General features: G+C 36.2%; 2 protein-coding genes across 8 annotated transcripts; both read right to left on the reverse strand.

Moving 5' to 3' along the window:
• Nucleotides 1-340: 340 nt before the first annotated feature.
• Nucleotides 341-2,778, reverse strand: LOC130549478 (natural killer cell receptor 2B4-like). Its single transcript, XM_057326696.1, has 5 exons — nucleotides 2,729-2,778; nucleotides 2,149-2,463; nucleotides 1,059-1,415; nucleotides 831-933; nucleotides 341-698 (listed from the first exon to the last, which is right to left on the reverse strand). Exons 1-5 carry the CDS (start codon nucleotides 2,772-2,774, stop codon nucleotides 686-688), a joined length of 834 nt encoding a protein of 277 aa, XP_057182679.1. The 5' UTR covers nucleotides 2,775-2,778; the 3' UTR covers nucleotides 341-685.
• A 989-nt stretch (nucleotides 2,779-3,767) lies between these two features.
• LOC130549476 (uncharacterized) lies at nucleotides 3,768-12,953 on the reverse strand. 7 transcript variants are annotated; one of them, XM_057326695.1, is made up of 6 exons: nucleotides 9,589-12,953; nucleotides 9,185-9,262; nucleotides 8,397-8,828; nucleotides 5,090-5,333; nucleotides 4,601-4,888; nucleotides 3,768-4,335 (listed from the first exon to the last, which is right to left on the reverse strand). In XM_057326695.1, exons 4-6 carry the CDS (start codon nucleotides 5,331-5,333, stop codon nucleotides 4,136-4,138), a joined length of 732 nt encoding a protein of 243 aa, XP_057182678.1. In that variant the 5' UTR covers nucleotides 8,397-8,828; nucleotides 9,185-9,262; nucleotides 9,589-12,953; the 3' UTR covers nucleotides 3,768-4,135. The 7 variants fall into 7 exon arrangements, with proteins under 7 accessions (XP_057182678.1, XP_057182674.1, XP_057182675.1 ...); XM_057326691.1 differs by having other exon boundaries at nucleotides 5,090-5,410; nucleotides 9,589-12,950; XM_057326692.1 differs by lacking the exon at nucleotides 9,589-12,953 and having other exon boundaries at nucleotides 5,090-5,410; nucleotides 9,185-9,389.
• Between the last annotated feature and the right edge of the window lie 209 nt (nucleotides 12,954-13,162).

Raw genomic sequence — 13,162 nt, forward strand, 5'->3', positions numbered from 1 at the left:
GCAAATGAAGCATAAATTCACTCAAAACACAGAGAGATTTGATCTTTATGTTTTATTACACTTATCTTTATATTTTAAACTACATGTGTTCATTTCTTATTTCATACATCCATCACACTCCATTGATTTACATTCAGTTATTTAATTATTTGTTTTATTTTATAGTTTGAAAAAGAGAACATGTCAAATATGCAGTTTATGTATAGCACATATCACTGAATATACAAAGATAAAAACCAATGTGTAATATACAGTTAAAAACTATTTAATGTTACAATCTGCATGAAACATTTGTCAAAGTCAGAAACAATTCTCTTTTCATATCTTTTGTGTTCTCATATTTCAGTAGTTCATGTCAAGACAGCAGTGAAAAGAATATACTTCACTGGCATCACAGGGTTTGCTTGTATTGCATCATTTCAATGACATTTAATAGACTTTAAACGGGTGTGTTGAGCAGACATAGTTACTGTAATCTGAACGTCTATGGACAGAGAGTTTGATCATTTTCTCATGACTCCTGAATACACCACATCATCCTCCACCGCACATCTCTGACAGACACACACAACAAACACTTCACATTATTACATTACTGACCATTTATGACAACACATCACACAAATATTCAGTCCTGTTGAATTTCACACATTGATTTTTTTTCTCTGCGTAAGTGATCTCATCTTCACTGGCCGGATCTGCTCCAAGAAATCACATAAAACACCTGACATGTGAACGACATTTCTCCACACAGTCTCTTCACTAAACTTTAATAAGAAAAAGAAACCAAACACATATTTTGACAAATGTTTTAGCGGGTTTACATTGACCTTGTTGTTGTTGTTGTGTGCGTGTGTTTTCTGCAGAAGATGAGAAGTGCGGCTACAATCATCACAGGTCCAACAACAGCACAACACATCACAACTATGAAACCTGTTCAAATAAATAAAGTCAGTAACTGAATGTGTTGTGCATCAGTTCATATAAATGCTGTATTAGTCAGTTTGATCTTTGATCACGTCAGTAAATAAACACAAACATCACATGACGTGACTCACCTGAACACTTGTGACAGTGTTGAGTGATGTTCAGACCTGAACACACCTGACAGACATGAGTGATGTGTAGATGTTGTGTGTGGTTTGTGATGGGATTGTTGACCACACATCTGTATGTGTTTGTGTCCTGATATTCCACCTCCAGAGGTAGAGAGAGTCTGATGTTGAGATCAGACACACTGATGCTGAGATCAGACACACTGATGTTGGAGTGTTCACGGCTTCCATTATACCAGGAGAGACTCACATGTGACACATTCATCACTGAACACAACACTGAACAATCTGATGATGATGAAGATGATGATGAAGAACATTGAGAAGAGACTTTGGAGATGACAGGAACAGGCAGACGAGCTGAAAAAAAACATTACAATCAAATAAGTTTACCATGAATAAGAGGGTCAGTAAATAACCATCATAAAATCAAGTATAATATTAATAAGTATAATAATAATATAATTATTGAGGAAACAAAGTGGCAGAGTTTAGACAGCAGCGCACATGACTCCACTTTTTGGATGCATTTTTAGTCTATTGTGCAGCACTTTGGTCGGTACAAGTTGCTTTTAAAGTGTTACATAAATAAACTTGACTTTGACATCAGACATGGACACCATAACAGGATCGCAACAGAAAATAAACTATACATTTACATGAATCAAGTTGGAGCTCCAGCTACAGATACAAAGCAATGGAAACCTACAAGTGGTAAAATCCCGACCGAAACAAGACATCACAAAGACACACCACAGACGTGCACATGACTCCATAAAACAGTCAATAGGGCAGAAGAAAAGAATAAAACACAAAACCCAGAGCATGAATTCAGATCATAACACACAGGACAACACCCAATACAACTGAGTCTACACATTCAAATATCATATCACGCTCTGTTCATAATCATATTAAATGAAATCAATGCATCAGAAAAACAAATATTAACAAAATGAATTACATAAATACATTCCAATGCATCCACCAATAAATATTACCAATGTCATATTATGAATAATTATGGCAGGTATTTTAACATGTTAAAATGTGAATATATACATGAGATATTTATCATTTCTTCTCTACTCACCATAGACAGTGATGTTGAATATATTGAGTTGATTCTCTGTGTTGGTGTTGATGACTTGATAAAGTCCGGAGTGTGTGAGTGTGATGTTGTTGATGGTGAGAGATCCAGTGTGATCCAGCTTCAGTCTGTCTCTGAATCTCCCTTCAGTTCTTTCTTCATATAAACTGATGTTCTTGTGCCCTGCATTCATCTCAGCTATGACAACATCTTTAGCTCCAAACTTCCAGGAGATTCCATCTTTCACTTCAGTCAGATCCACAGACAGAGTCACAGAATCTCCTTCAGTCACTGACACATACTCACTACTAGACACACCTGGATTTACAATCAGTTAATATTACTTTACAATTAAACGTGTATAATTCACCAATATTTTGCAAATAACTGTCTGTCACGTCATAAATGGACGCACACACATACATGTATATAAACACGATTAACATGAATGTGACAATGAATGATGAAATAAACACAGGACAAACTGATCTGTAAATGTTCAAATGTTTAGAAAAACAAAATGATTCCTGAATCAAAAAAGTATCCCTGACGGACCAATCTGAAGATGTAAAAACAAACTTACCAAACAGACTGCACAAACAAAAACAGAAGAAAATAAAACGAGACATGTTCTTCAACCGCTTGCAAAATGTTATAACATGGGGTTCTTGCACTCTTCAAAGCGACAGAAGTAAAGAGGACATTGCTGATGTGCAAGCTCTGCAGCGAGTTCCTGAACAAATACGCTTTTTTTTTCAATGGACCGCCCATCAAACGCGAAGCTCTGATCTTTCGTTTTTTTACATTAAATGTTCATTTACAATCAATACGCCAGTTGCGCGTGCGCGTGCGTGCGTGCGTCAAACTAACCACGAAGCGGCATGATTACAAGATGTCTTTAGCTATATAATCAAGATAATGGCAGGTGAGGAAAATAAAAATAACTATAATAATAATAATGAGGGAAAAAGGCGCAGAGTTTAGACAGCAGTGCACATGACAAACGGATAATAAATGGTCTTTATAACAAATACAATTAACACACTGAAGAGACACAATCAATAATACATAACAAGCACAGCGAATCAATTGAAAAGGTTTTGTGTGTTTATAATCTCTCCTAAAAGAAAAACAGCACCCTACCCAAAACACAGTAGGAAATTTTATAGATTTAATGGACATAATGGGATTTGTATTGGTTTTAATGGATTTTAATTGTTTTTTTTAAGGCAGCAGCTATTTACACCAAGTTTAAATCTTAATGCACTCCATTTACTAAAAATTGCAGCATTTCTTAGCGATATGCTATGCACTATATAAAAATGGCTGTAATTTATTTGCTTTCGTTTTTAGACACTATTGATACGTATAAAGAGAGAAGATACTATTTGCCCCTCAATATTGTTTTGCATTAAACATTATTCAATAACATAATGAAATGATTATCTTTATTAAAGTTATTAAATGGATGTCAACTTATTGGAAGAAGATATTCTGAAGAATTTTGAAGAACTCCTTGACTTGCATTGGTTTTGTGTCCGAACAATCGAAGTCAATGGGTAAAAAAAGGTTGTTGTTCGCTTATCAACATTCTTCAAAATATCTTCTTTTGTGTTCTGAAGAAGAAAGAAACTCAAACAGGTTTAAAATGACAAGAGGGTGAAAAAATGAGGACAATTTTAATTTCAAGTCAAAATGCAAAACAAGCACTAACAGGAAAAACAAGAATGCATCACAGCGACATTAAACGTCACATTTCAGAACACAAGCCGGTGTGATACAGTTAAACTGGGCTGCAGTATTTGGTCTCTTAACCCAGTTATCTGTTTTTCAAAACACTGCTCACAGGCTATTATTTGCAAAGCTGAAGATGCTATGTGACTATACGTCTTGATATGTAATGTTTGATGTCATGTTTCATTTTTTAACACTTTGAAATTTAAATCAATAAGCAGAATCAGAATTGATCAAATTCAAATGATAGCCGACCCTAACACCCGGCTGAATCAAGTGTGTTTAACTCAATGTCTGATCTTATTTTCTGATCTGATCTCTTCTTCTGTTGATCTGTTCTGGATCTGACGTCATAAACCACAACAGCAACAGCAGCCACGCCCACCAGAGCAGAGAGGACCAATCGGATCACAGCTTCAGTAAAAGTACACTTGCAGACGTAGTCTTCAGAGACATCTGCAACAATAAAACTGAAATATACTTCATCACAGTTTTTTAAACAGACTATGTTAGTTGTCCTAAGTACACTCAACTAACTCTTTGGGGGATAGTGAGAGTATGTTAATTTGTGTGGACGACTTTTGTGGTTGATTTACTTTAACATTCTATTATAAAAACCGTGTAGTTTCAGCATCACTAAACAGAACGACAAAACCCATCATTTTAAACCAGTTTCTCAATCAGCTAAGTGAATAAACACTAATAATCACATGTGACTCACCTGAACACTTTTGACAGACATCAGTGTTGAGATGTTGAGTCTGGTTTGTGAAGGAATTGTTGATGACACATGTGTAAGAATCATTCAGACACTCCAGATGAAGAGAGATGTTGATGATGTCTCTGTGTTCAGACACACTGATGTTGGACAAGAAACTCTTTCCTTTGTACCAGGAGACACTCACATGTGACACATTCATCACTGAACACAACACAACACAATCTGATGATGAAGATGATGAAGAGTTTTGTGGAGAGACTCTGCTGATGACAGGAACAGGCAGACGAGCTGAAAAACACCACAGTGAAGGAAAAAGGCTTATCAAGATGCCAAATTAATGTTTATTATAAAATGAAATACATTGCATAAATCAAACAGTGTGAGGCAGGACACAAATCTCGATTTCACTATATGGAAAATCTTCCTCTACTTTATTTCTAATAATGACAAAATATTATGGAAGATATTAAGCAGTTTTTGTTCACCCACCATAGATGGTAATGTTGAATATATTGAGTTGTGTCTCTGTGTTTGAGGTGATGACTGTATAAAGTCCAGAGTGATCAGTTCTGATGTTCGTGATGGTGAGAGATCCGGTGTGATCCAGCTTCAGTCTGCCTCTGAATCTCCCATCAGCTCTCTCTTCATGTAAACGGGGGTACTTGCCCTTTTTCTCTGTTTCAGCTATTGTAATGTCTTGAGCTCCAAACTTCCAGGAGATTTCCTCCTTCATCTGATGTTCAGTGAGATTTACAGACAGAATAACAGAATCTCCTTCAGTCACCGACACAAACTCACAACCAAACACACCTGAAACACAAACAAGAACAATTACATTCATACAAAATCTGTTCACTCGGTGGCATAACATCTGCATTACCGCTTCTAAAACTTGATTCATATTATAGAATGGATAATAGAAATAAATGAAGAACAAACAGATCTGTCTATGGTCAAATACTTAGGATTTCAAGTGAAATGTATTTATTACAGAAGTTCAGAATGATTTGTGATCATCATCACGTTACCATATAAAATCAGTCAACAGACCAAAAAAAGCGAAGATAAACAAATACACACAAAACTTACCAAATAGACTCCACAAGCAGAAACAGAACAAAATAACAGCAGACATGTTTTTCAACAGTTCTCAGAACAGATCCAAATAATAAATCGACCAGAAAGAACGAAGGTGTTAAAATAATGAGATGCTGAGAGTCTAAAGCGTGGTCACGCCTCTTTACTGACAAGTGAACAACAGATCTACACTTCTGTTTCTGATGTAACAAATGAAGAAAAAACTAAATGGTTAACTTTGTGTGATGAAGAAAAAAAGACAAAAAATTACGTCTTACTTGTTTTTTTTTTTTAAATGACTTTTATATTATATATTTTCACTGATAATTGCATGTATATTTTCACACAATCACAATACACAATAGAAACATACACAGTATAAGAAATAATTGAATACAAAAATGACTCACGCAAACACTATAGGTGTCCTACAGGACTGTAATTCGCGCTTTAGGCGGTGTCTCAGCAATTCCCAGTACATATTCAAGGAAATACATGAACACAAATTAGTATATAAAATAAATAAATAAGAACGGTGAAAGAGCACAACACTGCGTCGATCCTGACAAAGTAATCTTTATATCGAAAGCACTTTCTTAACCTGCTAGGTTCTGAAATCAATAACCAAGTCTACTTTCACATCTTAAATCAAGTTTATATTTTAAGCAGTAGATGGGCTTTTCTCGGCAAAACAACCAGAGGAAGTTCTTGGCATAAGGCAAAACTTTTGAAATGACTCATTACCATAAAAAAACCCACTAAAAACACTCTGCCAAGCATTGATTACACTTTTTTTATTAAAACTTGTGGATTTAATGAACATACACATCCAGAATGAAAACATAGTTGTCAAAGCGTGTTTCCATGATTAACCAGCAGGTAACAACACAGCTTCTGCGGTGGTGGAAAAAACTTCTAGGATAAATATACAATTAAAACTGAGGGTGCAAGACGACTCCATTGAAATAACTTTTGTTTTTCACAAGTGTATTCATAAAAAGTGTATAAAGGAAAAAAGCACTTCAAATACACAGTTCCCTGCATCTCTGCCCAGAAAAAAGGCAAATGTGTAATCGGGGCCCTATAAGCCCTTTAAATATATATATTGATGTATGCCTCCACTGCCCACCACCCATAATCACATACATCACATGCACCCTATTAGGGATTTCTCACAAAATAACACCAATAGATTCAGATAAAGAATTTTACATTAAATCACTCTTCAATGAATGTTGAAATGACTAGGTTTAATATCCCATCACTTTTTTATTTACATGTAACGAAAGTTGGTAATGTTGCAACCCCCCTTTTTTATAAATATTACATCAAAATAATATCAATAGGCCACATGAAGCATTGTTAGTCCTTACGCAATGATTCAAGACAAAGTAATAAAATAATAACACAAGATAAAAAATATTAAATAATCCAATGCAGGAGCATGCAGTCAAATGTAAAATTGTCTTTCTCAAGACAATATGCAACTGCAAAAGCTATTACTAAACAAAGCTCATATTTATTCATCCGAGAGCAGCATTTTAATTTCCCGACTGTGATAAAGAACATCAGGAACGGGTGTCCGGTAATGTCATCCTACCCGTCAGATTGCTCTACCAGGCGCGCGCACATCATCGAGTGCGTTTACATGCAGTTTTACTCCGAATATGCCTAATAAGATGATAACAAGTAAGGTCATGTAAACGCGTAAAACGGGTTTCTTTTATCGGGGAAAGCTCATAAATGCCGTAAGCAAACCCCGCTCGGCAGAGGTCGTTTTTTGCCCATTACTCCGATTTCGCGCTGCATGTAAACTCCTTTACTGGTCATCTCTCAGTTTTGTTCATGTGCGCATGTCTGACAGCGCCATAGTAAAGGTCCCACACGGAAGTAACAGTAAAATAGCACGTAAAAGTCCACTCTCGAATCATGCAGTTGATGTATAAACGAGTAAATGAAAAACTATGGTTGCATATGCGGGTTATATATATAAAAACACAGCTTCTGACCGATTTCCTGCTGCATTTGTAATTACTAAACAGATGTGATGGTGACGTCACTGTACGTGAGAAACCTGGCAAGTCTCAAACAAACCTTCATAAAACTTTAGACCTGTGCTTATTTTTTAATATATTTTGTTAAATCACTGTGCAAAATTATTATTATTTTTTATATTTATTGAATAATTCTTTATGTTGATGTTGTCTTGTTTCATTTTAATTTTCTTTTTTTCCAACCTATTTACTTGTTAATTATTTTATAATGTATTGTTTATTATGATTGAAATGTAAATGTATACTTATTTATTTATACCCTTGGCAATAAAAAAAGTCTCAAACAAACTTCCATGTAAATGCGGTTTCCTGCGCAGCCTAACACCCGAAAAATTTTAAGTAATCTAAAACACATCGACAAAATTAACATGTAGGATGATTTGCAAAATACCCCGTCAGATAGTCCTACCATCATAAAATAATCATGTAGGATTAATTGACAGCGCACCAGTATGAAATAATGTAGAATGATTTAACAACGTAAATACACTATCATATTCCCGTAGCAGTATAAAATAAACAGGTAGGATGATTTTATAGCGCAAAAAATGACGTAATATTGATATTCGCATGTCTGGTAGGATAATCTGACGGGTAGTATGAAATGTCAGGACATGTGAACTCATTCCCACGCAAGTACAGCAGCGAAATGAGAATATACTAACCTGTTTTGCTAAAGAACGTTGATGGACTGGGCTAACGGTTCTCCTCCCGTGCTTCTCAATATACCTCCTCGCTGGTCCTTCATCCTATGACCCGAAACCGATCGAGCTCGGCCATCCTTGAGGACATCTCAATTCTCTAATTGCACAGGGAGGAGGCGAAGATTTCTGAGGAGTCATGAGCGAGGGTACACAGGTGAACCTGACGCACGTGCTTCTCTCCCTGCACATCGTCATCTTCCCCAATAGTCTCCATCTCCAGTCCCGCAGCCACTCATTTTAAGACATACGATCCAGACCACCAGTCTCAGGCCGAAGGAAGCAATGGACGAAGAGGACAAGGAGGTGTCCCTTCGTGGTCTCATGGAACACCTGGAAGGTTCCAGGGAGCCCTTTACTTTTGGTTTTACATTCCAGGAAGACATGGAGTATTTTCTGTGTGAAACACATGAAGAAATGGTACTAAGAGTAAACGCTTCTTTTAAAGAGTCTCAATTTTCTAAGACATGTCCGTTCATATAAGAAATGCAAGACCTTATATTCAATTTATTTTGAATAAAAAAAAAAAAAAGTATATTTGACATTAAAACTCTATACTTTGTGCCTAAGTTTTTGTTATACAGATATTGATTATGTAGATATTATGAACATTGAGTAAATATTATATCAAGTAAAATAGAAAGCACTATATGCAAATAATAACCGCGAGTGACCGCGGTTTCACGCTGATGTTTGTCACAAATTGTAAGTGTTACATGCACGTACATCTTAAGACGATGTCTGGCACATACCGTACTCTCGAATCACCCTCGCACCCCAAGTAGATATCGCTGCAGCCCAGGAAACTGCACGTGGTCTTGTGGTTCACGCTGTGAATAAGGATGGCAACAATGAGAGACAGTAATGAAAAAAACTATTAAATATCACATTTTAGTCATAGTTTAAAGTTTTCTTTTCATCACAATTTGTTAAAATTATGAAGTGCGTACACAATAAAACCAAAACGAAAAATAAAGCTGGATAAAAATGAAATATTAATTTATTAAAATTGCTTTTTGTATTGTTTTGGGGATTGTTCCAGTAGGATTTAATTGACTATTGGTTCTCATCTGCCAGATAACATCCCACCAATAGAATCACATACCAGTAGACACCATTAAAAATCCCATTATAACCATTAAATGTATCAACTCACAAGTAGGCCTGTGTGAGGGCAATGGTTGAGTCCATCCTTGGTTAGCAGCCTGATGAAATAAAGCCACTGCTGGGTTTTGGCCTATAGGTCAGATCTGATCAAACACGCCAACAGCCACTGTTCAAAGTGTTCTGCCCATAATACATTCAATCTGATATTCAGGAATATTGGTATGACATCATTTGGTGAAATTAACAATATTGTATAGCCTATGTTTGTTCATACAGGCTTATGTTAATGGCATTGTGAATATTGTAGGCCTCGGTTTTACTGTCAATTCCATTTATACTTGATATAAAAGAAAGTTGAACTTTCATTGTATAAATTGTAAAGTTGATTTTCAGATGGTCTGCTGTTTCTCACCTCTGCTCTCGGACACATGATCAACACATTCATATCAGTAGAAATGATCTGTCAGTGTCATGTGTCACTTTGAGATGCTAAAGGACTCAGTTTTCCATGAGCTCATTTACAACAAATAATGACATAGTTCCTCTTTCTTTTCTGCTTCTACGAGATAAAATCACTGTGTTTCGAGTTTTTAATGTGGTTTAGTTAGTTAGTTGAGAATATATTGTACAGTTATGCCAAATGCACACATGTAAACGAATCATATTGCAGATGAGCAAACAATTAAACACGTCTTGCAGATGTAAATGCAGACATCAAATAGATGTCTCCCAGATGTACTGGATGCGTCACCAATCAGGGACTTGCAGCAATCTCATGATCAACAGGTGTGAGATAAAGATCAACAGATGATGTGTGTAAAATAAACTGAAGAACTGACACGTCTCAAGTTCTCATGTGTCATGTGTATTTTGGTCTTCAGGGGTTTGTGGTGGTGGTCAGTTTGGTCTTCACAGCTCTGCCGTCTTCTTTCACACTTAATGTGTTTATCATGCTGCTCATAGGTCCTGCAGGTTTTCTGTCAGACTGCGAAATTAACACCACAAACACTTCCTGCCATGACGTATTTTATGCTTTTTAATGTTGAGAAGATATATAATATACATTTGTAATGAACAGATAGTTTTAAAATAATGTACTTGTAAATTTAGTCTTAATTCGCTTTTATTCAACATGACTTTATCAAGTATAGTGCCATAATAACAACCACAATGATCTCATGACTGCATCTAACAAATACTGAATTATATACAAAATATTAAATAAAAAATCAAGATCCATCCTCCAAAGATGGCTAAATGTCAGATCTCAGATCCATGGTTTAAATACAGCTCTCTAGTCTCAACAGATCTCTCTCTGTATTGAGAAACGAATGTGTTTGTTATGACGATCTCAAGCACGAAACATACATAAATGAAGTGATGAGTTTAGTTAATAATCTGTGTTTTAGATTAAAACTTTACAATAGCCTGTTACACTAAGATTAACTGTTATTATTTGCCACATTTAGCCGACGTTCAGGATCACAATAAACAAAGGTCACTTAGACATACGTAGATCATGTACATGAAACACAAATCACACAATAAAAATGTCGGGCTATTTGCAAACCAGCATTGGACCAAAAAGAGACAAACCCAGAATTGCTGGTTGTAAATGAACCCATGGTAGGTTGTTGAGACCCAAAATGCTGGGTTACCCATTGTTGGCTCAAACATAAACCATTTTCTGGGTTAATTTACCTTAGCATTTTAAAATGTGTATATTTGAAGAAAAGAAAAACAAAGTTAATCCTGCTAAATACACAAGTACAATACAATCAAAATGGTCATCAGAGTTTGATCATTTGATCATCTTCTCATGACTCCTGCATTCCATGACATTGTTTTGTAATATGCAGTTTTTTTTGGTCAATTTATGCAATAAATTAATATGTTTTGTATGGTTGAGAACTGGTTAGGTTTAGGGGCTTCAAAATATCTGAATACTGAATATCATGAATACCATATATATTCATGAAACTATTGATATTATAACAAATGCCAAGAAGTAAAGGCATAAAGTGAACAACCTAAAGCAATAAAATACCCTAAACGGCAAAACACGTAACAGTAGAGCGTAATAAGCTGCTGACGCTAGAGGGCGCTCATCATTAAGACGTAACCGTTAGCCGTAATAAGCTGCTGACGCTAGAGGGCGCTCATCATTAAGACGTAACCGTTAGCCGTAATAAGCTGCTGACGCTAGAGGGCGCTCATCATTAAGACGTAACCGTTAGCCGTAATAAGCTGCTGACGCTAGAGGGCGCTCATCATTAAGACGTAACCGTTAGCCGTAATAAGGCGCTTGTACAAACGACCTATAGGCCTTTTTTGGAGGACATGCTCAACACAAGTGTATAAACACATTCGTGGCATACAGGCCCGTATTAAGACCTTCATGGGCCCCGGGGCTATGAATTACGTGGAACACGTCTCTGCGCATAAAAATGCGAGATTCAGCGCTCAGGAATGTCTTTTAAAGGCGCAACACAGAACGCAAGTGTCTCGAGACACGCTTTTTAATAACAAAACAGTTGCCGTACGAACTACATGGCAAGATCAAATAATTACGAGTTACACAAAGAGATCAACATGAGTCATGACAAAACCTTACTGCAGAAGGCGATCCGAGTTCAGGTTCATTAACCGAAACGGTACCTCCTTGCTCAGTCTCAACAGCTCCAGAAACAGTTAAATGCGCTTCATCACAGCCATCTGCGTTTAAAAGCACGCAAAAAAATTGACGCATATTGCCACTTCATTAAGACATGAACCTGTCAACTTGGCTTATTTATAGTGAATATATATAAAATGGAGTTCGTTTAAACACAAAATTAGAATGCATTAAGTTAACAACCAAACTAACCTAAAATTGTTGTGCAGGATGACACTTCATGGGCCCGGTCAACTCCGTCTTCGTCAGATTTTGTAAAATATCCTGATAACTTTGGAATTGTATTAAGTAACTCCTCCCCACTCTCACATGTTTTGGGAAGACCCGATATTTGAGCAGATTTTAGCAGCTCTTCAACTTTCCAGCATAAACATTCCCACGGTGAAGATAATGAATTGTAAATTTGATGCATAATCATTGAAAATCTGATTTTACCAATCAAATGTCTTTAATTTTGTAATGACTTGCCTATGAACCTATGGGAAGATTGCCGCGCTAAGGATGTCCGCATCCACCGATCACCTCCACTCTTTTCGCAGTTTGAGTTGCTCTGGGAGCCATCACTTTTTTTCACACAATCTAGTGCACCGCTGGCTGCGCGTCACAACTCAGAGACGAAGATAATTATTTTAATAAATACGTAATTAAAAAAGAATATTTGTTTGTGTAAAGGCCCCCTTGCAGTGACAGGCCCCGGGCTTAAGCCCCGGTAAGCCCGTGCGTTGATGCGGCCCTGGTCTACACTGTAAAAAGTCATTATGTGGGTTTGTAGATTTCATGAAATTTAATTAGTAAACGTTATTTAACTAAATTAATTTCTTGATTTTTTTGTCAGTTTTGTACATTAAAATGATTTAAAAATGACTAGAATAAAATCTACTTAAATTGGTTGTTAAAGATTTAGCTATTATTTTTGAATAATTCCAAATAGAGAGATTATTGAGTGAAT

Source organism: Triplophysa rosa, unplaced genomic scaffold (assembly GCF_024868665.1).
Source record: "Triplophysa rosa unplaced genomic scaffold, Trosa_1v2 scaffold122_ERROPOS1645957, whole genome shotgun sequence".
Taxonomy (NCBI): domain Eukaryota; kingdom Metazoa; phylum Chordata; class Actinopteri; order Cypriniformes; family Nemacheilidae; genus Triplophysa; species Triplophysa rosa.